Here is a 21,394-nt window from a genome sequence, read left to right as displayed (position 1 = left end):
GCCATGACCCTTTCAGAACCACTCCTGAACCTGATAGGAAACCAGGAGATAATTAAATACAACCACAATCAGTTTATCTGCATTCATGGGCTTTAGCATCAATTATGCATGAAATTCTAAGTGCGTAAGCCATTTCCATAAACTAACGTCAGCAATTTACACTGCTTGTTTCCCAGCGTGTGAAAACAGGAGAGATTAAGACTGCAACAACAAACGCTCCAACATGCCTTAAAGGAGGAAGCCAACATTACAACTGAACCACTGTTTCCCCGAGCTGAAACATTTATAGATATCCACACAAGTTTACACTGCACCTTGGATTATTGTCTTTGTTGAAAAAATATTCATTATTATGTTTATTATTATGTTACCGCGGTGAGGCCATCCACTGCCTGAATTTCATTGTTTTTGGAATATCGTTTTTCTGGTAAAGATGGCCTTGAGTGAGGCGATGGTCGTGAAAGATAGGGGAGCGTAACCACGGTTCTGCACCAGGCAGCTCATGATACTGAAGACTTGTAAAGGGGGGTATTTAGTTGGTTGCATTCTGCATCCTCCCCACTAGATGGCACTAAATACTAAACACTAGAGCTCTAAGTAGTTCCCTGATACTTTCCAAACACTATAAGTAAACACAATTTTTTATTGACATATAAATGAAACCTACAAAAATGTTCACAAAAAGACGATTATAGACATATTGACAATAGTATAAACCTTATATAGATCCTATTCTCAAACAATTCTCAGTACAGTCTTCATCAATCAATTTTAACCAATTATAATGCGTCCACCACAAAGTACTTCACTCAATTAACCCCAAAACAAATTATATATATCTCTGATCATGTGATAGAAAATGTAATAAAAGCATACAATATATATACTTTTAAAGGGGAGAAATTCATTTAAAAACTCATCCCCTTCTAAGCTCCTGGAAGTCTCAGGCAGTGCTGCCTCTCTGGAGGCTACCCAGAACTCAGCAGGCAGGCGGCAATCACAACCTATCAGCACGTCTGCTGCAAAACGATGGGCAGAATACAAAGCAGAGGATCAGAGATAAAATAAAATAAGGCAGAGATAGATTTATTTCCGCCCGTGTGGAGGTTAGAAGTTTGACTTTAGTCAAGTGGATTGCTTTTCTTGGCTGAGAACAACTACACTGCATGTCATGTTTTTTGCTGTGTCTGGTGAACTAGTCAAGTAGCCTTGTAGTTTTGCTGAAATTATGTAGTTACCTTGCACTGCATACCCGCGACATTACAAAATCACAGAAGAATCAAAAGGTCAAGCAATAATCAATCTGGTCAGGCTACAAGTACTGTTATACAGCAATGGCAGGTCATAAAGAGTTTAACATAGATAATACAACAGCATAAGTTACATCAGAAATTGAGAGTATCGTCTTTTGCCAACTGACTTCGCCAAGATATTTATTGGCTAGTAGGAGCACTTGCAAAGTATTTGTAAGTTTCCAATGATGACTTATCAGATGATCTTGTGTAAACAAACCATCTGGTGCTTCAGGCTAATTATTTAGAGGTCAATCAGGGTTTCACCCACATCCAACTCCTCCCATACTCCCAATGACTCACAGGGTGAATGCACTTTCACAATACCAGACTACAGTGGTTTGTGGTGTCTTAAAGCTGGTGCAAGTGTGTGTGTGTGTGTGTGTGTGTGTGTGTGTGTGTGTGTGTGTGTGCGCGTGCGTGCGTGTGTGTTTGTGATTTGTCATTACGATGCCCCCGGGGCAGAGCAGGACAGGATCTTCTAACAATCTGATTAGCCAGCTTTCATTTGATAGCAGCATGCAGCAGGCCCAGTGACCAAGCTAAAAACAGACATAACAGCGGGGGAATAAAGGGGAAGCGGTAGTGCGTTTCAGGAGCAGTAAAGTTCCAGTCAAGTTTTTATAGGTCATATGTAGCAGTAAGAATATCATAAATAAAGAGTTCCAACTCAAACGGTTGGCTATTAGGAATGTCCATTTCCCCCTATACTGTAACTGAGTGACAAGCTCCTTCATTTCAGGTATTAGTAGTTGTGTGTGATAAATAAGGATACGTTCAGCACTACCCTCACCAGTACAATTACATTCGCTTTAGCAGAGGTCTAGGATGTACAAGCAATGTTTATTTAAAAGATGACTCTTCTCTTCCTTCCTTTCTTCCTAAATACTTGCATTTAGTAATTTTGAAAAAGAACACTTACACAATACAATACATACCATATGAAAAACATGTTTTTTTCTAGCATTTACTGAAACCAATTACTGCCCACCAGCCTATGCTGTTTGTCACAGCAGTAGGCCGTTCTCTGTAGCTCTGAAAATAAAATGCCTCGGGTACTACTTAATGCAAATCCTGCAGTGAATCAGATATGGTGGTTCCACTGCAGCAATTTCTCATGTGTGAATAAGAATGGAGGCTTGGAGGATTGGTAGAAATCGATGGTCCTGATGGAGTTAACAGATTCATTTAGAGAGAGCAGTTAAGACTTTTGCTGTGTGAAATGCTTTATTTTAGAAAGGCGATGTGTTGTAATATGTTGTTTCTGTATTACTAGTTTGAATTGTTTATGTCTTGTGTGCTATACTTGTTATATTGTTTGTTGTGGGTTCAAACACATTTATTAAAGATCAATCCGTCAGTATGTTACTTAACTGAACACATTATAAAACTAGAACAGTACTCCTAGAGTTCAGGTCTCGACCAAGGCTGTTTCCTAAGTAAAGCTTTTTAAGTTTTTTTCACCACGTCTTTAAGCAATCTCAATAACTAATTTCAACCTTCTAGAAGTCGTGTTAACTGCCAAAACATCCAGGTGTTATCCTTTTACTTTGCCATTGTCATATATAATGGTTATAGGCCTGAAATAAACAATTCAAATGATGAGGATATAAATGATTGTATTTTATTTCAATATTTTATTTGATGAAATATATGTAAATTATATGCATTATAATCCGCTTAGAGCTAGTTTAAAAAAGGTTAAACAGTTCATATTTCCCTTTCTTCCGTCTGTTTTCTATTGCCCCTAAGTTTTACTAGATTTGATTTAAAAACATTGTCATGTACAGTACGTTAGCCCATTAAGAATTTTGACTGAAAAAAGCATCATAATGTCAAGTCATTAGCTGATAGCTCTGAAATTCAACTAACGCTAACCAGGTCTTCTACTGTGGTCTCAACTACCATTAGTTGTTCTAAATGTGGCATTAAGAGTGACCAAGGAATAGAAAGCATTAATCGCTCAATCACATATTTGTTCTGGATATCAGCCGATATCAATCTGCAACTCATCAGTCTGGTTATAGTTTAATTATTTTCTAACAGTTTTGGGTCAAAGAAGTTGCTAGATGGACTAGCCTTACTTGATAAATGGGCAAACGTTGATATGTGTGTTGTGCTGTTTCTCCATATTCCTTATGGCAAACCAACAACAAACTAACAGAACTCACCAAAAGCACATTTATCTTTATTTCATGTATTTGGCCACTTGGGGGCAGTGCAACAAGTTGCTAACTAAATATTGACATATTATCACCTTATGTATTTGATGTGACAAATGTGTTTGAGAACGGTCGCTTGAAGACTTGAGACCGAGGCATACAGTATGTACTGAGCAGTGCTTGTGATTTAGTGTTCTCTCGGGAAAAACTTTATAAAAACTGCTTCTGAATGAAAGAAATTATAGAATTTCTGTGTTTCAGAAATGTATCAAGAGCTTAAATAAGACAATCATTGGTTTAACTTGTTTTCTTTTGAAGGAAACAATGTAAGAAAAAGCCAGATATTCACAGAAGAGCTGCACCCGATCGGATTTTCTAGACATCTCTGTGTTTTGACTGTTTTGTTGATGTGAGCGGCTCCGTCTCCATGCACACTTTAGCGCTGCATCTCTCTCTCCGCCCTCCCTCCAGCGACACACACATCCTCTTTCTCCTCCTCCTCCTTTCATTCACACATTCTCTCCCTATCCTCCTCCTTTTTTCTGCCCGCCTGCTCCTTACCGTTTCTCCTCTACCCTCTCCTCCCTCTCTCTCTACTCCTCGCTCCCCTCCTACCGTTTGGACTGCAGCAGTCTCTCCTCAGCGTCCTGCCTTTCTCTCAGCAGCCTCTGCAGGTGAAGGATCTCCCTCTGGTAGGAAGCTGTCCTCCCCTCCGCTGCCTCCTCCAACCCTGCCAGCCTGGTTGACGCTTGGCTCCGGTACACCTGCACATACAAACACACATAAACACACAGGAATGAGATGTGGAGTGTTGCTATGAAGGAGGAGGATTTCCATGAAGGACAGCGCAGCAGAGACAACTGGAGTGGAGGAGGGGGAGTCACACACATTGGGACAAGGTGAGGAACGACACACACACACACACACACTAAACTGCAGATCTGTGGAAACGCTGGTGTGGCTGCATCTGTATGTCTAAGGGCTTATTTGTTTGGGTGTGTGTGTGCAGCCAATGACAGTTCTAGACCGGAGTTTAAGTCGTTGTGTCAGCAGATCAGCAGCTGTTGAGCTGCGGACAGTTCAGAACTACTGCAGTTAGTGCAACACACACACACACACACACACACACACACACACACACACACACACACACACACACACACACACACACACACACACACACACACACCCACTCATACAAGTGGCCTACATGTTTCCTGTTATACGGAGTAACCTCAATTCATGCAAAATAAAAGCCTTATAAATAAAGTCAATAAAGCAATAGAAGGGCAGTTCAATGAATGAAAGAATGAAAGAAAGAAAACACTGATTAAGATGCACAAAATAGAAACAGAGAGGGTGGATTTTGCTGCTCTGCAGTTAGAGATGTATTCATGGGGAAAACAAGGTCTGTCTGAGGACAAATGCTGTGTGTGCTTGAACTCTGTGTGTAGGAGTATATTACTGTCTGCTGGATAAAGGGTAACACAAACAAGTTGTTCTGTTACTCTGAATGATTATGGATTCTCAAGTAGCCGGGCTTGTCTGGATATGACTCCGAGATATTTTGTACTGGAGCAGTTAGTCTTGTGTTGTATTACTTGTTATATATTTAATATCTATTTCAGCCTATTCCTTCTTTCTATCTAGTAATGATGATACCAGATGAGGTGAGCTGTAATTATCTATAAAGATAATGTACACACAGCACATTTGACCCCCGACTGATCCTGTCTATTGTACCCAGAAAGCAACAGGGAGCAAGCACTGAAAACATGGCTTCTCTTTACAGAGCTTTTATCAGAAAACTGCCAACAGATATCAAATGCTTTTTTCTTAGCCAACGAATCACAACCAAGGAGACATTCAACATAAGTGCCACATTAGTGCATCAGGTAGATTAAATGAATAGTTGAGTGAATTACTTTTTCAATGACTTTAGTCCTATTAGTGTTGTCTGTGAATAACTTGTTAAAAATCCTCTGGAATGTCATGATTAACTCTATTACCTCTTCCATGAGTAAAAACAATGTTATTGCCAGGGGTGCACATCATTTTTTGCCCTGGTTCTCAAAGGAGCACCTGGAGATGTTGCTTGGTGCTCATTCTTAAAATGAAATAAACCGTAACTTTTGAGGGGGTCTTGACTTTATTTGCCAGACACACGGCACTGAACACACATGCAGAGGTGAACACAGAACACACATGCAGAGGTGAACACAGAACACACATGCAGAGGTGAACACAAGACAACATTAGCACGACCAGTAATCCTACAAGCTGTCATCACTACCCTCCTGACTGTTCTCCTCACTGTCTTCCTCTCTGTCAGACATGGTAGCTGATGATGTAGGCCTACTTCTTCCTCTCTGGTTGAGTCTGCGATTAGCTGCTTGAATCCACAAGTCAACAGCTGGGTTTGGGTCGAAAGTCTCTGTTGTGATCATCTTAGACAAGTGGATGTAATCAAATAAGTATGTGAACATAACCAATAACCTACCATAGCCAATAACAAATGAATGTAACTTATTTTATTTGCGTTGTTCATTCATATCTTATTTTATAAGAATAGAGGTGCTACAGCACAGGCAGTATGAGAAACATACAGAGCCTTTGGAACATTAAAGCATGGAGACATGTCACAGTAGAAAAGTTCAATTATGAAACCTGAAATCAAGCATATAAGGGTGACTTCATTCTTAATTGACCCCTGCCTTAGAAAGATGAATTGCTTTCAAAGAGGCCACCTAATGAAAAACATAAACAAAATAAATATATTATCTTGGATAGACTTGAGAGCTAAGAGCATGTGAACATTTACTTTTGCAGTGAGTTAAAAGCACGTTGGGTCCAACTAAGTTTAACAGTGGGTATTGTCTTTTTATTTCCATAATCAAAGGGTAGTATTACTTCAACATGGCTAGAAACAGTTGCAAAAATGGAAAAGCACCTGTTTTCCAAGAAAATCTATTTACTTGGAACACCAATAGTCCACCGAGGAAATGTACTCCTAATAGAAGAAAATTAGACCATTATCCGTCACAAATGAAATCATCATATATTCATTTTCCTAAGAAAATGGCACCTCCTACATCAGAGGGGACATGACTCAGATCTAGAATGTGTGCTTTCCATGCATTTGATGGGATTAACATCAAGTTCATAACGAAGCTTTCTGCCTTTTCCTATCGACACATTAATTGTTCACTTTGCTAAGAACAATCTACCTGCTGAGCATTTTAATCTATCAGACATAATTACAGAGCCGAGAACCGTGACAGAGTAATATGACGTTTATGAGCAAATCATCAACATGGATTAGGTAGTGAAATACACTTACAGGCCTATTTAACCTTACCCTGACAATGAAATGTAAAACATCAAATCAAATTGTATGTATCTAGCCAGATTTGAATTAGGGGCTTTACAATCTGTGATGCATATAACATCTTCAGTCCTTAAACCGTTGCAGTGGCCAGAGAAAAAATGAGAATGAATGGGGGTGGTAGCCTGATCGTTAAATTATAGATTATATATTTGAAAATGTTTGGTTGGACATACAATTAATAGGATATAAATCTCGACTGATACAAAGAAGGGCTAAAATAACTACTATAAAATATGACCAATTAAAGAATACAAATGATGACTGTATGACTTATTACATTATTGGTAACAGGCATAGATTTATGACCTCATCCAAATGTAAAGTCATAATTCCCCAAAAGCTCTTTAATTGTGAGTCGGCTTGTTTTATCACATATTTACCTTGCATATAGACCGAATATGTTAAATGACAAAACCTAGATTGTTTTCGTTTTCTTTCTTAAGATTATCTCTATGATACTGACTACCAACTGCATTCTGAATGCTAGACAGAATGCTGTGTTTCCCAAAAGGTTGTGTATAGATCAGACTACAGATTGTAAGCAGTCAATATGCAGACAGATAATATACATACTGGGAGTGAAGCAGTCAATCAAAGTGTCACAAGTAATGTTTGTGACTGATTAAGTATCTGACTTGGAGTTGATTTACTGACATTTACCAAACACTGAACTGGTGTGTGTGTGTGTGTGTGTGTGTGTGTGTGTGTGTGTGTGTGTGTGTGTGTGTGTGTGTGTGTGGTGTGTGTGTGTGTGTGTGTGTGTGTGTGTGTGTGTGTGTGTGTGTGTGTGTACTAATCCTGTTGTAGGGACATCAATCCGTGTACACACTCACATTGGGAGGACTGCCCTTCCTTTTTAGGACAAAATGCAATCATTACATTTTGTAACACGGTTTGTGTATGTGTGCGTGTGAGCGAGTGAATGTCTAAGAATGCAATTGAATACTATACAGTTGATGACCACACTGCTGTAATTACACAAATATAATTATAACTGAAAAGTAAAGCTAAAACGTAGTGCATCAGTATAACACAGAATTCACCTTCTAAATTACGGGCCCACTAATCCTGCAAAAGTGACACACTCGCCTCTCTTCTACCACCGACCGCTTTTCTACGAAGAGTATTCAGGTGGTTATTAGTTGGCAGCAACTGTCATCAGCCACCGTCCTGCTGTGGTCTGACGTGCTTCGCGGCCAGTTATGACAGGCTATTTCCTCCTTCCCTATGTCACAGACAGAGATTGGGAGCTTACAAGATCTGACTCAGATTTCTCAGCGTTTGAGATAGTCATAAAGTAAAACCACGGCTGCCAATAATTGAACCAGCCATCTCCCAAATGTCATGAGAAAACTACCAATATGTCTTAAAGGGGCCCTTTTAATGCTAATTTTCACGATATTTTTTAGCATTTTGTTCCTTTGCTGTGACCTGTTTACATGCTATAATGTTTAAAAAGGTCTTATTTGTGTCATACTGACACATTTTCACTTAGCCAACACATTTAATGTCTTGGAGCGCTAGCCAATAAAAGTGTGAGTGCTGCATAGTGTTGTCCCATGTTAAGTAAACAGGGGAGTCCAGTAGGGGCGTTTCAGAAGGTTGGGGGGGTGAGCTGGTGGGAACTATGGGATTTTAGCCTTTTGCAGACCACACAAACCTATATAACACACTACAGGAAAGGGAAAACCAAAAAAGTATAACTGGGCCCCTTTAAGAAGACCAAAATAACCAATATATTGACCAATATAGCTGTAACTTAAAAGGCTTTTTAATTTATTTAATTTTGCAATAATCTTGTCAAATTTTAAACATACTGTAGTGTCAACGGTTAATAAAAAAACATTAGAATGTTTTAAGGTATTCATGAATGTACACTGAACAAAAATATAAACGCAACACTTTTGTTTTTGCTCCCATTTTTCATGAGATGAACTCAAAGATCTAAAACATTTTCTATATACACAAAATAACCATTTCTCTCAAATATTGTTCACAAATCTGAAAAAATCTGTGATAGTGAGCACTTCTCCTTTGCCGAGATAATCCATCCCACCTCACAGGTGTGGCATATCAAGATGCTGATTAGACAGCATGATTATTGCACAGGTGTGCCTTAGGCTGGCCACAATAAAAGGCCACTCTGAAACGTGCAGTTTTGTTTTATTGGGGGGGTCTGGGGAGGTCCGAAAACCAGGCAGTATCTGGTGTGAGGGGTAGGGGTAGGGTTAGGGGTAGGGTTAGGGTAATGTTGTGAATTGAGTGGCCTGTGTTCGTCGTCCATAACATACGCCTGCCCATACCATAACCCCACCACCACCATGGGCCACTCGATTCACAACATTACCCTAACCCTAACCCTACCGCTACCACTACCCCTCACACCAGATACTGCCTGGTTTTCAGACCCCCCCAGACCCCCCCAATAAAGCAAAAATGCACGTTTCAGAGTGGCCTTTTATTGTGGCCAGCCTAAGGCACACCTGTGCAATAATCATGCTGTCTAATCAGCATCTTGATATGCCACACCTGTGAGGTGGGATGGATTATCTCGGCAAAGGAGAAGTGCTCACTATCACAGATTTTTTCAGATTTGTGAACAATATTTGAGAGAAATGGTTATTTTGTGTATATAGAAAATGTTTTAGATCTTTGAGTTCATCTCATGAAAAATGGGAGCAAAAACAAAAGTGTTGCGTTTATATTTTTGTTCAGTGTATTTATTTGTTGTAGTTTTATATATAAAGCCTATATAAAGAAGCGTAATATTACGTTCCTTAGAGAACAAACATCTTTGCCAGATGTGTTCAAGATGCAATCAACAGTCATGCCCTTCCACTTGCTGACAAGTAGATTCTAAAATCTCATCTGAAATGTGTCTGGACCTAGTCTAATCATGCATTGGGCACTTGGCCTCGCCAGTTAAGAGTCTCAGCATTGGGCTGAATTATCTTCTCAACCAGCATGTGAATTCCCAAATGTGCTTCTGTAATGAATGGAATTGGTATTTTCTGTTTGAGAATTATAAGGAAAATGTATCCAAAACTTTCCCTGAATATCCATCAAACCCCCAGGGAGGCAGCATGGCGACAGAATCAGCCCAGCTGAAGCGGTGACATTTAGTCCTCATAGCAATCTGCGCAAGCCAAACCAATATATATACCCCCCCCCCAACTGTATCCCCAAGAGGCTGGCTGACCTTCTCCACACAGTTACAACAACACTAAAAATTCAGAGCGGTGAGTATTTATGATTGTACACTTCATTGTTTGGTTTAAGTCAGAGACCTAAGGAGTCACAACTTGGCAGTGGCTCTCCATGTTTTATATTTTACTTTGCATATAAGCAGTAACTTTCAAAATAGGTTGAAGTACATTTTAGTCAGACAACTCACATTTAGAATCCTAATTCGATTCAGGTTTATTGCCATTGTGTGTATAGGTGCATACATAACCAAATTAATTTAAAAATAGTAATATATTTGTTTCTTTTTTTCAAATGCTATTTAAAAAAACTATTATACCATCAAAATATTTTAAAAGAAATGGCTACAAGAAAATTAATAAATACAGTACAGTAATCAAAAAGGTAGCAATTGAACAGAATTGTGCAAAAATATATAGAGGATTGTCCATTTACAGTTCGGAATCTAAAACATTTTGTGAGAATGAAGGATTTGGCCAGACAATTATTACTATCCCCTGGGGCAACCTCGAGAGTATGGACTGATTCTTTTGAGAGCGTTTGATATACTGTATGTCGCAGTGACTCGCAGTACACTAACATTTCCTGCTTGAAACTGCTCTCAAGCTTCAATCTGTTTATTTTCCCTAAAATGACCAGTCTCCTGGTTCTATTGGTCCCTATGAGAAGCCATTTAAAGATTTGTGGTTCGTACCACCTGTTAAAAAGCCAGTCATGTGTCAGCGCTGCCATATGTCCTGCCTTATGCTGAAATATGATTTGCGCTGCTGCCAACAACTGCTATTAACAGTCTCAATGCATCATAAATCTTGCGCTTGTGTTAAAGGCTACTACTGTATATACACCCTCCCCTACTTTTATCTTCTAACCTGTCATTATTATAATTAACACCCCACAACCTCACTAACAGCACCATACATAGCCTCTTGTCCAATTCATCAATTCACATATCTAAATGGTCAAATTCCCTGCAGCAGTAGTATTCTTTGAGCCATAAATCATAATTGCATGTGCAAACTGACTGACCTTTTCAGCGGAAACTGGCTGTCAAGTGTCATTAAGTAAAGAGGCAGTTCCATAGGGTAGACAGGCTTCATCCACATGAAACTGCTTTACACCAGTGAAGTGAGGTTCATGGCTGGTGAGGCACTGACTCTTTCAGAGTCAGATTTACAAATATTATATTTTGACCTTAATCGAAATATTCGGTTATTTTCAAAAGCTTTTTTAGTCTGATGCTTCGATTCATTTTAAACAGACCGTTCAACAAAAGGATACCCAAAATCTAAATATTGGATTGTTCTTTCTTAGTAAGATCCCATTTTCATTACAATTGGGGTCTTACCTTGACTTGAAGATGAAGTCCATGCTATCCTTCTGGACAACAATCTCCATTACATTTTTGTAAAAGTCCTCCTTATCTTCCTCTAGTTTCAAAAGTCTAGTTTGTTGTTTGCGTCCGTCTCTGCGTAGAATAACAGTAGCAACAAGAACCTGTGGGCTCACGTGCGCCCCCTTCAGTGCGGCAGAGGTTATGGCTGCCTCCCCTGGTGCTTTTTTCATTGCCGTTGTATGATGAGACCAGCGAGCCTAAATATCATATATACGTGAAATAAGTTATTTAGAGACTATGGATGGCGAGGATAAATGTAATAAAGGGATCTACAAACATTGGTGACATACAGTGAGATGGTGCAGGCATGCGCTTACGGTCCGCTTTCCAGCCAGTTTCTGTGGGGTGACGCATTCTGAGGTGAGGCAGAGCTCATGTGCCTCACATCACCCCACAGTAACTGGCTTGAGCGCACTCACAAAATAAGTGCCCGCGTTAAATTAGTGCCCGCGCTCCAGCCAGTTACTGTGGGCTTACGAGAGGCAGAGTTCGTCCCTGCCTCACTTCTCATCGCTATCCGTAGTTGTAGCGGAGCTCGGCAAATTTGCTGATTTTGACTATAAAAAGCGATTGGAATCATACATAAATCACATTTACAACACAGATCAGTGGAGACATTTTATTATTATTACTATTTAGTTTTTCTTTAGTTGTTTTCCCGTTACATTGGAGTATGACAGGTGAGGCTCTGCCTCCCCTGCCTCCCCTGACTGCACGTCGCTGCTTTACACCCAATCTTACTGAGAATGGTTAAATTAAAGGACACCTATCATGCTATATTTGAAAAATATATTGTAGGGCCATACCTATATAAAGTATATAAATATAGTTTTTTTTAGCCATGCCTCATTTCGCTCTTTCCAGCGCTGTTTTTGCAGGGGGCTGATTCTGTGAGCTGCAGCTGACCACGCCCCCCTGCAGGAAAAGGGAGCTTGCTCTGAGATCAGCTGCTAGGCTGCAGCAGGGAGAAGAGGGGGAGAAAAAGAGATCTCCGTCCACCGTGTTTTATTCTTATAGAAGTAAGAAGAGTATGGGCATAGATATGTCTCATAATTATTTGTGTGAACATAAAAATAATTTCTGTGTATGTGATTTGTAAATGTAAAACACCATCCACAAATGCATTTAAAAGATTTGCAAACTCACAAGTACATTTGCAAGTGTAAAACGGATCTGCAAATACGCTAAATATTTTCACAAATAAAAAAAATATCTGTGAATATCTCTTTAACATTTACAACTTTCAATCAGGCATTTGTGAATCCATTTTGTATTTGTCAACCAATAATGCGCTTGCGGATCTCAAATCTCTGCTCGTGGATCTCACAATTCTGCTTGTGGATCGTCTTTTTACACACACGGAATTTTGAGACATATTTCCCGCCGGTCTCCGCTAAAATCTACTCGTGTCACTCGGTTATTTTCGGAAACCACGTGATGGCCTGCTGATGACGACATTTCCGCATGATTTCAAAGTAAGAGCATGATGGTTTGTTAGACATATCTATGCCCATAGAAGAGAAGTAATGGGGCAGAAACCCTCCTTTTTACGCAGCGGTCCAGACATAGACATCAAACGGCGACACATATTCAGTTGCCAGTTACTTTTGGCATTAGGGCAGGGATATCTAGATACTTTCCAAGGTTTGACATAATGAATTGTGCTACTTTTAAAGCAAGCAACGATGTTTTCAAATCTGTAAGCAAAAAGCTCCTCAAAAACACTATCGAAGCAGTTCCTGCCGTTGCTACGTTAGTTCAAACAGTAACAACGGACTATTTTTCTTAGCGGATGCATGTCAATTTAAATCAATTCATTCTCTAAATCCATAAAAGCATTTCAATTAATATTGGGAGTCATGTCGTTACTTTGTCGAGAATGTGGCCATGTAATAAGCGGGATAATGTGCACATTGCATAATGTGCCTTCATGCCGATCTAGATCCCTCCGCTTCGCGTCGGGCTCCTGATCAGCCTGTCGGTGTTATTTTCCCCATAATGACCGCGTCGCTGCACATTATCCCTTACATATGATTATATAGAGTCATTATTCATTTGTTTTAAAGCAGGAGGCGCAAAAGCTTGCCTCGGGGAGGGAAAAAAAGAGCCACAGCGGAGAATAAACAGAAGGGCAACCATGGCAACCATGCAAGGGAAGTCTTCTTCACTGCTTTTGTGGCAGACTACAGCGCCATTTACAGGCCTGGCATATGTACTACAGCGTCTCCAGCGCTTTCGAGCAGCAATGGCCGGCCGTGGCCCAACCTCTCATTCCCCGATAGGTGGAGAATTGACCAATAGCCGTAGCACCACTTTACTGACGTCAGTAAAGTGTTCAAATCTGGATCAGTCTCTATCAGATCCGTTGCAGCCCCTTTTTTAGAGATTTGGGTATGGAGGAAAATAGAGAGGGTTGTGTTTCTGACACTTGGTGAGTTCCCTGGAACACCGGGGACCATGGGCGCGGGAAGGGGGGTGCTGAGGGCGCTGCAGCACCCCCTAGCGGTGGGCAGGGGGTGCGGAGCTCCCCTGTCTGAATTATTATTTGACGGTTATTGCTGCTCCCGCTGTGCATAATCTGTGTAATATGTAGCCAATAAATTCCACATTGTTGGCTACAATTCTGTAGCCCCGGACAATTCTACCTCAATAATATAATACATTAACCGTGCTTTACGTGAACCTCATCATGACACTAGAGAGGACGGCAGGAGAGAGAGAGAGAGAGAGAGAGAGAGAGGGGGACCGGTGCCAGCAGCAGGGGCCGTGTTGTTAGCATCTGGTTAGCTAGCTGCACTAACGGACACAAGGAGCTGTTTGTTCCACAACAAGCTGGAGGAGGGTCCTCTCCTCTCAGACTGATGCGGCTTTCACACCAGCGCTTTTCCCTTTCTAGCTCCGAGCTAGAGCTTTTCTGGTTCAGCTCCGGTTTCCCTTTTCTGCTCCCGCTCTGTTCACACCGCCCAGCACCCGACTGGTGCTGCAGCTGCTGCGTCATGACGTCACCGTTTACATCGCTGATTTGCTCCCCAACGGCATTACGGCGCTCACAACAACGGGGAACTGAGTCGGGTCGATGATCGTGTTGCTTTTAATCACACGAAGCCAGAATAAATTGAATAACGACTTATCCAACCTTATACTTTGCTCCAGAGTGCCGTGGTTCATTGTTTATTAATGTGTTTCTGCAGCAGTGTTGGCTGCTCTTCCACAGGAGTTTATTCTCCTCCGTTAGCTCCCGGTTAGCTCACACTGCAGCGGCCGCTCTAAAGTATTCACTGTCCGACTCACACAAGCAGCTGATACATATCCCCAGTTCCCCTTAGCCTAAGTGAATGTGTGTCAGTCTGAATTGACGCTGTTTGGCATCACAGCGCTGTTATTAAAGTTTCTCTGGTATAAAATGGGTGATGTTAGCATAGCAACCGAAGCTAAACTGACTACTTGCTATTGCTATCCTATTGTGGCATAAACCGTTTTCTACAGGCACATTTTACCGGCGTATTTTTATTATGATTCTACTTGTGATAGTCGGACACGAAAACCTGTGCAGCCCATGTATTGATTCCATCCGATAGCTGCTATAATACAAAACAACACGTCTGCCTCTCTCCACAATGATCAATAACAGTGAACGGATGGTCAAAGTAAGGTACAAATAAACAGAATCACACGAAGCCTGGTTAGTGTTGCCTGACTTTATAAAGTGTGTTTATAAGCACTACTGCTTGTAGGCAGGCATGACAGTCGACCCATGTTCAGGGGAGGTGGGTTTAGTTTCCTGCACGCCTCGACGTAAGCGACGCCACCTCTTAGCTCCGAAGCTCTTGCCTCTAGACCGACAATTTTGGAGCTGGAAGTGAACCGGATTCTGGAGCTAAGAGCCGGCGCCGCTGCGGTGTGAACAGGAAAAACGGGCGCTTTTCAGGCTCCAGCTCCGAGCCGGAGCTGAAAAAGCGCTGGTGTGAAAGGGGCATGTGAGACTCAGGTGAGCTAAAGGACTCTCTGAGTGTTAAGATAGTTCACTTTAGTCTAAGTCTTTAGTCTAAGTGAGTCTCAAACGGTTAGGTCACAAATTATTCAAAAGATTATTTCTGCGGCACACCTTCATATGATCACTATAGTTATAAAAAAAATAAGAGAATAAAGGAAAAACCATTATGAAATACTATATGGCAGAAAAACAAGAATACAGTTTGAAAGGGGAGTGATTTGTAAAATATCCATAAAGAAAAAGTCAATCTGTTTACAGTTCTGTTGCATATGGGTGTTGAGAGACGTATCCATAGATCTCCTAATGTTGCTCTCAAAGTGCACCAGATTGATGCTTTTAACTTCAATATTTAGCAAAAATCTTCCCGGGGGAGCACCCCCCTGGACCCCCCTAGAGGAGGTGAGGTCCGCTCCCCACTCGTAAAAAATAGCACTTTACCCCTGCCTATATGCCGTGAGCTGATTATCGAGCCTTCATTGTAACAGTCGCGGGTGTACTGTGTGTTTGCGTGTGGGGAGTGCTTTTGTGCGTGCTTTGCCCGTAATAGTGTTCACTGGAGTCCAGCACCTCAGCACCCCCACTCAAAATACCTTCCCGCGCCTCTGCCGGGGACACATATTCATGTATAAAAGACGTACAAAAGTGCATTTTGCATGATAGGTCCCCTTTAAATGGGAGCATAGTGACACAAAATAAGACATTAAAGGAATTGAATGGATACAATTAGTAAACCTGCTGCTGGCATGCAGGGAAAGCTGTAGCTGAAGAAATAGGCAAGATACTGAATGACTCCCACTGTAATGGTTGTTTACTGTATGGCTTCCATTGGTAGGAAATGCAAGACTGTGGTTACACATTTTAGCACTCAGAGGCCAACAGAAACAACCCTGTGGTTGTATGTGTTGACTCCCAGTGGTTAACCATTGAATATAGAATGGATAGAAAACTAAAAATATACTGGTCATCGCTCAGTGGCCAACAATGGCAACCTGTTGGTTCCTGGAAAGCTCCAAGAAGGGAATTTAGTGAAACGTCCTGAATGTGATGCATGTTTTAAAGGAGCACTTACTATTTGTCAGCTATTTTTTCTTGGACCTGTAAAGAATGCCATTTATCCAATAAGCTTGTGGGTTGTAGAATTCAACTCAATGTCAAGGACGATCAGATTTTCTACCTTCCACAAAACTCTGCTGTCATGCCCTTCTAGTTTGAATTCTGTGACCTTCGCTGAGGGGTGAAGCTAATTGGGAAGTTAACAAGTGTGGGAAGGTTTGTTGGAGATTGGCTGGCAATGCCAAATAACAACTCTAGATAGGCATGCTGCATGTCGACACTAACACTGATGTACTTAGTTTTAGCTGCATTAAGGCCCCGGCCACACGAGGACGAAAACGGTTGTTTGCGTTAGTGTTTAGTGTCATATAGACCGTTCGGCCACACGAGGATGACCGAATACGGCACTAAACGACTGCGGAAACGATAACGGGTCCCAAGGTGGATAGAACGGCATACGCAACGCTCTGGGGGGTCAAACGGCTCCGTGTGTACGCCCTATACCAGGGGTCGGCAACAGGCGGACCGCGGTCCGGATCCGGACACAGACGCCGACCTATACGGACCCGGAGCTATAATCAATACATTAATAGGGTTTTTTTCGGCTCCTCCCGCTTTTTTAACGCTGATTTGGTTGACTTGTGGAATACGTGGAGAACCGAAGACTTTTCGTTTTGGGGGTGGGGGGGGGGAGTCCGTCCCGACTGACGGACAACTTCTCACTTCAAAAAAGAAGAAGAAATCTAGACCGCAAAAATAATTAAACAAGCGAGTACCTGTTTTTCCTGGCCAAGGACAGGTTCCTTGAACACAACACGAGCGTAACGTGTCTTCACGTGGTATATGTCTCGTCTGAAAGGAGTGCTGAGAGAGCACCGGAACGCCGCTCCAGCTCTTCAAATATTGCAATACCCATAAGGAGCCATACACATGCCGCAGTGTTTTCTTGGCTGTGTCTCTAGTTGTAAGCACAGTGGCGATCTGTTGTTATTAGCATCTGGTTAGCTAGCTATGCTAACGAATTTAAAGAGCTTTTCTACAACCAGGTGGAAGAGAGCTCTCTCCTGAGAGGCTCAAATAACCTCAGCTCAGTGAGGTTAAGGCACACCTTGATATGATCATTATAGTTATTAATGAGACTAAATGAAAAACAGGTATAAAATACTATATGACAGTAACAAAAAAGTTGTTAAAAATAACAAGAATAGAGTTTAAAAGGGGAGTGATTTGTAAAAATATCCAAAAAGAAAAATATGCTTACAGTTCTGTTTCATATGGGTGTTGAGAGATGTATCCATAGATCTCTTAATGTTGCTCTCAAAGTGTACCAGATTGATGCTTTTAACTTCAATATTTAAAAAAAAATCTTCCCGGGGGAGCATGCCCCCGGACCCCTCTAGAGGAGGTTAGGTCCTCCCCCCTACTTAAATCATGTTCACATGGATAGGATACTAAATACATTTGCACACATCTTGTGTCCATATCTTTCTGTTTTGGTGGTCATGCCACAACCGTGCACATGCATGCATGCGCGAGTCATGGTGAGATATCTGGATTAAGAGGTTGCTTTTTCTTTGCACAGCATGAAAGAAAGGCCAAATGAATGGGCTGTGATTTTAGTTTTTTTAAGCAGAGGTTGAGTTCAATCATTTGTACGACCCTCTGAGGATGTTGTAAAAATTGAAAGGAAAAAGGTTCCCCACCCCTGCTGTAAATAATAATAAAAACCCTTGATTTATAACTTAACATCTCTGTCTCCTATTGATCTGAGTATATTATAAAGAATAGCAGTTAATTGAAGCATTATAGCACAGGCCTTTGTCAGATGGTATTACGCTGTTTTTTTCTTGCTTCGAATAGTTCTCTCTTTTTTCACCATACCTGTGTTTGCATCACTGAAACCAATGAGCACCTGCATGTGTATGAGAATGGCCCTGACACCATTTCAGCCCAGATTTACAAACTCCTGGCAGGACAAGCTCGAGCTCAATTCTCCCACTGAATTTAAAAAAGTGAGAGAGGGACTGCAATATAAGAGGGAAAGAAAGAGCAACTTTAAAACTGTTCAATTGTTATGATGTGTAAAGACTGATATTGTTCTATAATCGGCTGAAACTGTTAAGTCATGATGTGAAACACTTAACAAAGAAAAAGGGAAACTCAAGCTGCTGCTGCACTTTATTTTATTTATCTAAAATTAAGCACTTTTAAGATGCACACATTTTCAAAAGATATTTTATTTATTTTCTCTATTTTATTTGTAAATGCAGCCCGAGAGGAACATTACACATATCCACAGTATTTACTGTATATCTGTATAGTTTAATGTTAATTGACAATAAATATTGTTGTTTTTGAATTGTACTTTCTTTATTTGATCGGCAGTTGATTACATGCAGACGTTGATAAAGCTACAGGACACTTCAATATATCACACTAATTCATGAAGCAAGTTAGACATTTTGATGTTCCGGACCTTTGCATGGGGAGATTTTCTCTAATTGGACCTCGTTGAATTTTAGTTGAAGACCCCTGCCCTATACGATCATTTTCTGATAATGATGAGGCAATAATCCCCCCCTCCCCACCTCTGCTGCTCACCCCCGCGTCAAAGTAAACTGCACACTGAATTCAGATTATTTATCTTTCTCTCGATATGGACATAAACGCGAGTGAAGTCTAATCTGACAGGACGGAGACACCTCTCAAACTACCTAAACTAGTTATAAATATGTTTATTTTTACTGTCGGTCGGGTCACTCATTACTGGATCAGCTGCTGCATGAGACAGACACTGACGCTGTCCGAAGAGAGGGAGGAAAAAGAGAGGCTCCGTGTATTTTATTATTATATTATATAGATTCGTTATTCATTTGTTTTAAAGCTCAATAAATAACAAAGAAGACCTTTGACCGGCACTTTTATAATTTTTAGGGGTGCACCGAATGGGAAATTCTTGGCCGAAACCGAATGCCGAAAGGCCGAAAATGATTAATAGAAATATATATATATAATGTATACATTTTTTACCAATGTTGTTCAGCTACCTGATTATGGAAATAGACATGATTATCAGTGCTTGAATTGGAATGAAAAAGGTGCCAGTACTCTAAAATCAGCAACTTTTTCAAGTCAATTTTATATATACAGCCCACAAACAAGAATTTGGCTACTATAATGCTGGTGGGTTTGTCTCTTTACTACTGTATATTTTAGAAAGGTTCACTGTACTTAACATTTTTATGATAGGCAGCGGATATGGCTAAAGCTCAGTAAGGTCAATATTAACTGAAAATATAGCAATCAAAGTCTAGATCTTCTGCTGAAGACACATGAAGCAGAGACCTTTCAGGTGAGAGCCCCTCTGGTGGTGTTCAACATTAATGACAAGGAAACAAAGCTCTGGTCAGAAGCATTTTTTATAAAAAGCTTTAACAAAATTAAGTATTTCTGTACATTTTGAATGCAATCTAACTTTCCAACTCAGAAAACGAAAAAACGAAAAAGTGCCAAAAGTCTTCTCACATGGCTGAGCTGCTTTGCAATATACTTCACCACTGAAGAATACAAATATGTATAAAGTAAACTATGATGCAATCTAACTTTCCAACTCAGAAAAATGATAAAGAGCATGAACAAAGAACATGTAAAAACAAATGCAAAATTTGCACAATCTAAAATGAGAAACTGTAACTGCAAGTAACAAAGTCTGAGCCATGGTAAAGAGTTACATTGAACACCAAGCTGATCAGATAACTCCCTGGTTGGTCTGAAGTCCTTCTATCTCCAGGATCTGTACAAATCGGCACATTATGCCAAAAGTCTTCTCACTGGGTGAGCTGCTTTGCAATATACTTCACATTGTTAGAAAAGGCTCCAGAAGGCCTTGGGGACATCAGTATCAGGGGCTGGAGCTGGACAGGCTCTTTCATCAGCACTTCTCCTTCCCTTTGCCAGCCAGGACCTCACATACTGTTCTGGATTGAACTGTCCTAGTGATGGTCCATTACATTTAATGAAAACCAGGCTGGACAGTCGGCTGACAGAGAGAGCATTCCTTTTTGCAGTAAGGATATCGTTCATGCAGCTGAATGCCCGCTCACACTCACTAGTGGAGACAGCGATGGTTCGGACTGCTTTCAGTAGAGGCTCCATGGCAGCAGGTGTACGGGATGCCCTGGTTTCCTTGTATTCGCGAAAGCCCTGAACAGTCTCTCTTCTGTCCACTTTCAGCACTTCGCACAAACGTAGCACCTCTACGTCCCCATACTGTACGTCTAACTCCTCTTCAGGCCAACTTCCAGGATGGATAACTTTCATGTCCTGGATTAGCTGATTGTCCCGGGCCTCCCGGCCATGTAATGGGATTTCTCTTGTGCCGACATGAGAGGAGGTTGTGGAAGTCATTCTGTGTCTCAGATTCTCTACCATACTGCGGAAAAAACTGACCTGCATGAATCTGTACAAGCCTGCCATTCTCACGCAGGGCAACACCCTTGAAGGACTTCTCAGCTAGAGCTGTATGAACTGTAGTCATGTGAGGGCCAGGCATGGTGACCATGGATTCAAAAACTCGTATTTCTCGAGTTAAGAGCCTATCTGCTGTAGGCAGTGTCATCTCTCTTTTTTGGAGTTGCCGAGAGAGGTCGCTGAGCTCTGTGAGCGCATCGTACATCAGTCCCAGATTGCTGACAAACGTTGCAGATGTGAGCACATCATCCAGGCCCTTGTACTTTGCTCTGTCTCTGGAATCCCTGCTCGTGTCGTTTGCAGCATTTGTGAAGTGATCATGAAGCACTCGGTAGTTTTCCCAGACTGCTCTGACGCTCCTTTCACTTGAAGCCACCCAGCGGATGGACAAAACACGCCCTATCACCAGGAGACGCTGTCCGACTGCTTGCGCACACT

At 41.2% G+C, this 21,394-nt stretch overlaps 2 protein-coding genes across 2 annotated transcripts in view; one reads left to right on the top strand and one right to left on the bottom strand.

Annotated features, from left to right (window-relative positions):
- LOC117557816 (centrosomal protein of 89 kDa-like) overlaps positions 1-21,394 on the bottom strand; it is a gene marked incomplete at its 5' end in the record, with an annotated part of 113,451 nt that overhangs the window by 50,161 nt on the left and 41,896 nt on the right. The window contains one exon of the mRNA XM_034233761.1: positions 4,070-4,218. Within this exon, the coding sequence (XP_034089652.1) occupies positions 4,070-4,218 (149 nt within the window). The remainder of the gene's footprint in view (positions 1-4,069; positions 4,219-21,394) is intronic.
- The window catches only part of zgc:165481 (uncharacterized protein LOC100073327 homolog), a 46,549-nt gene continuing 29,223 nt past the window's right edge, over positions 4,069-21,394 (top strand). Inside the window, exon 1 of the mRNA XM_034233759.1 lies at positions 4,069-4,353. Coding sequence (XP_034089650.1) covers positions 4,290-4,353 — 64 coding nt within the window. The 5' untranslated portion in view covers positions 4,069-4,289. The remainder of the gene's footprint in view (positions 4,354-21,394) is intronic.

This window comes from Gymnodraco acuticeps, unplaced genomic scaffold (genome assembly GCF_902827175.1).
Source record: "Gymnodraco acuticeps unplaced genomic scaffold, fGymAcu1.1, whole genome shotgun sequence".
In the NCBI taxonomy this organism is placed as follows: Eukaryota; Metazoa; Chordata; class Actinopteri; order Perciformes; family Bathydraconidae; genus Gymnodraco; species Gymnodraco acuticeps.
The sequence above is the reverse complement of the archived record's forward strand: the minus strand, read 5'-3'. Positions and strand labels throughout refer to the sequence as shown.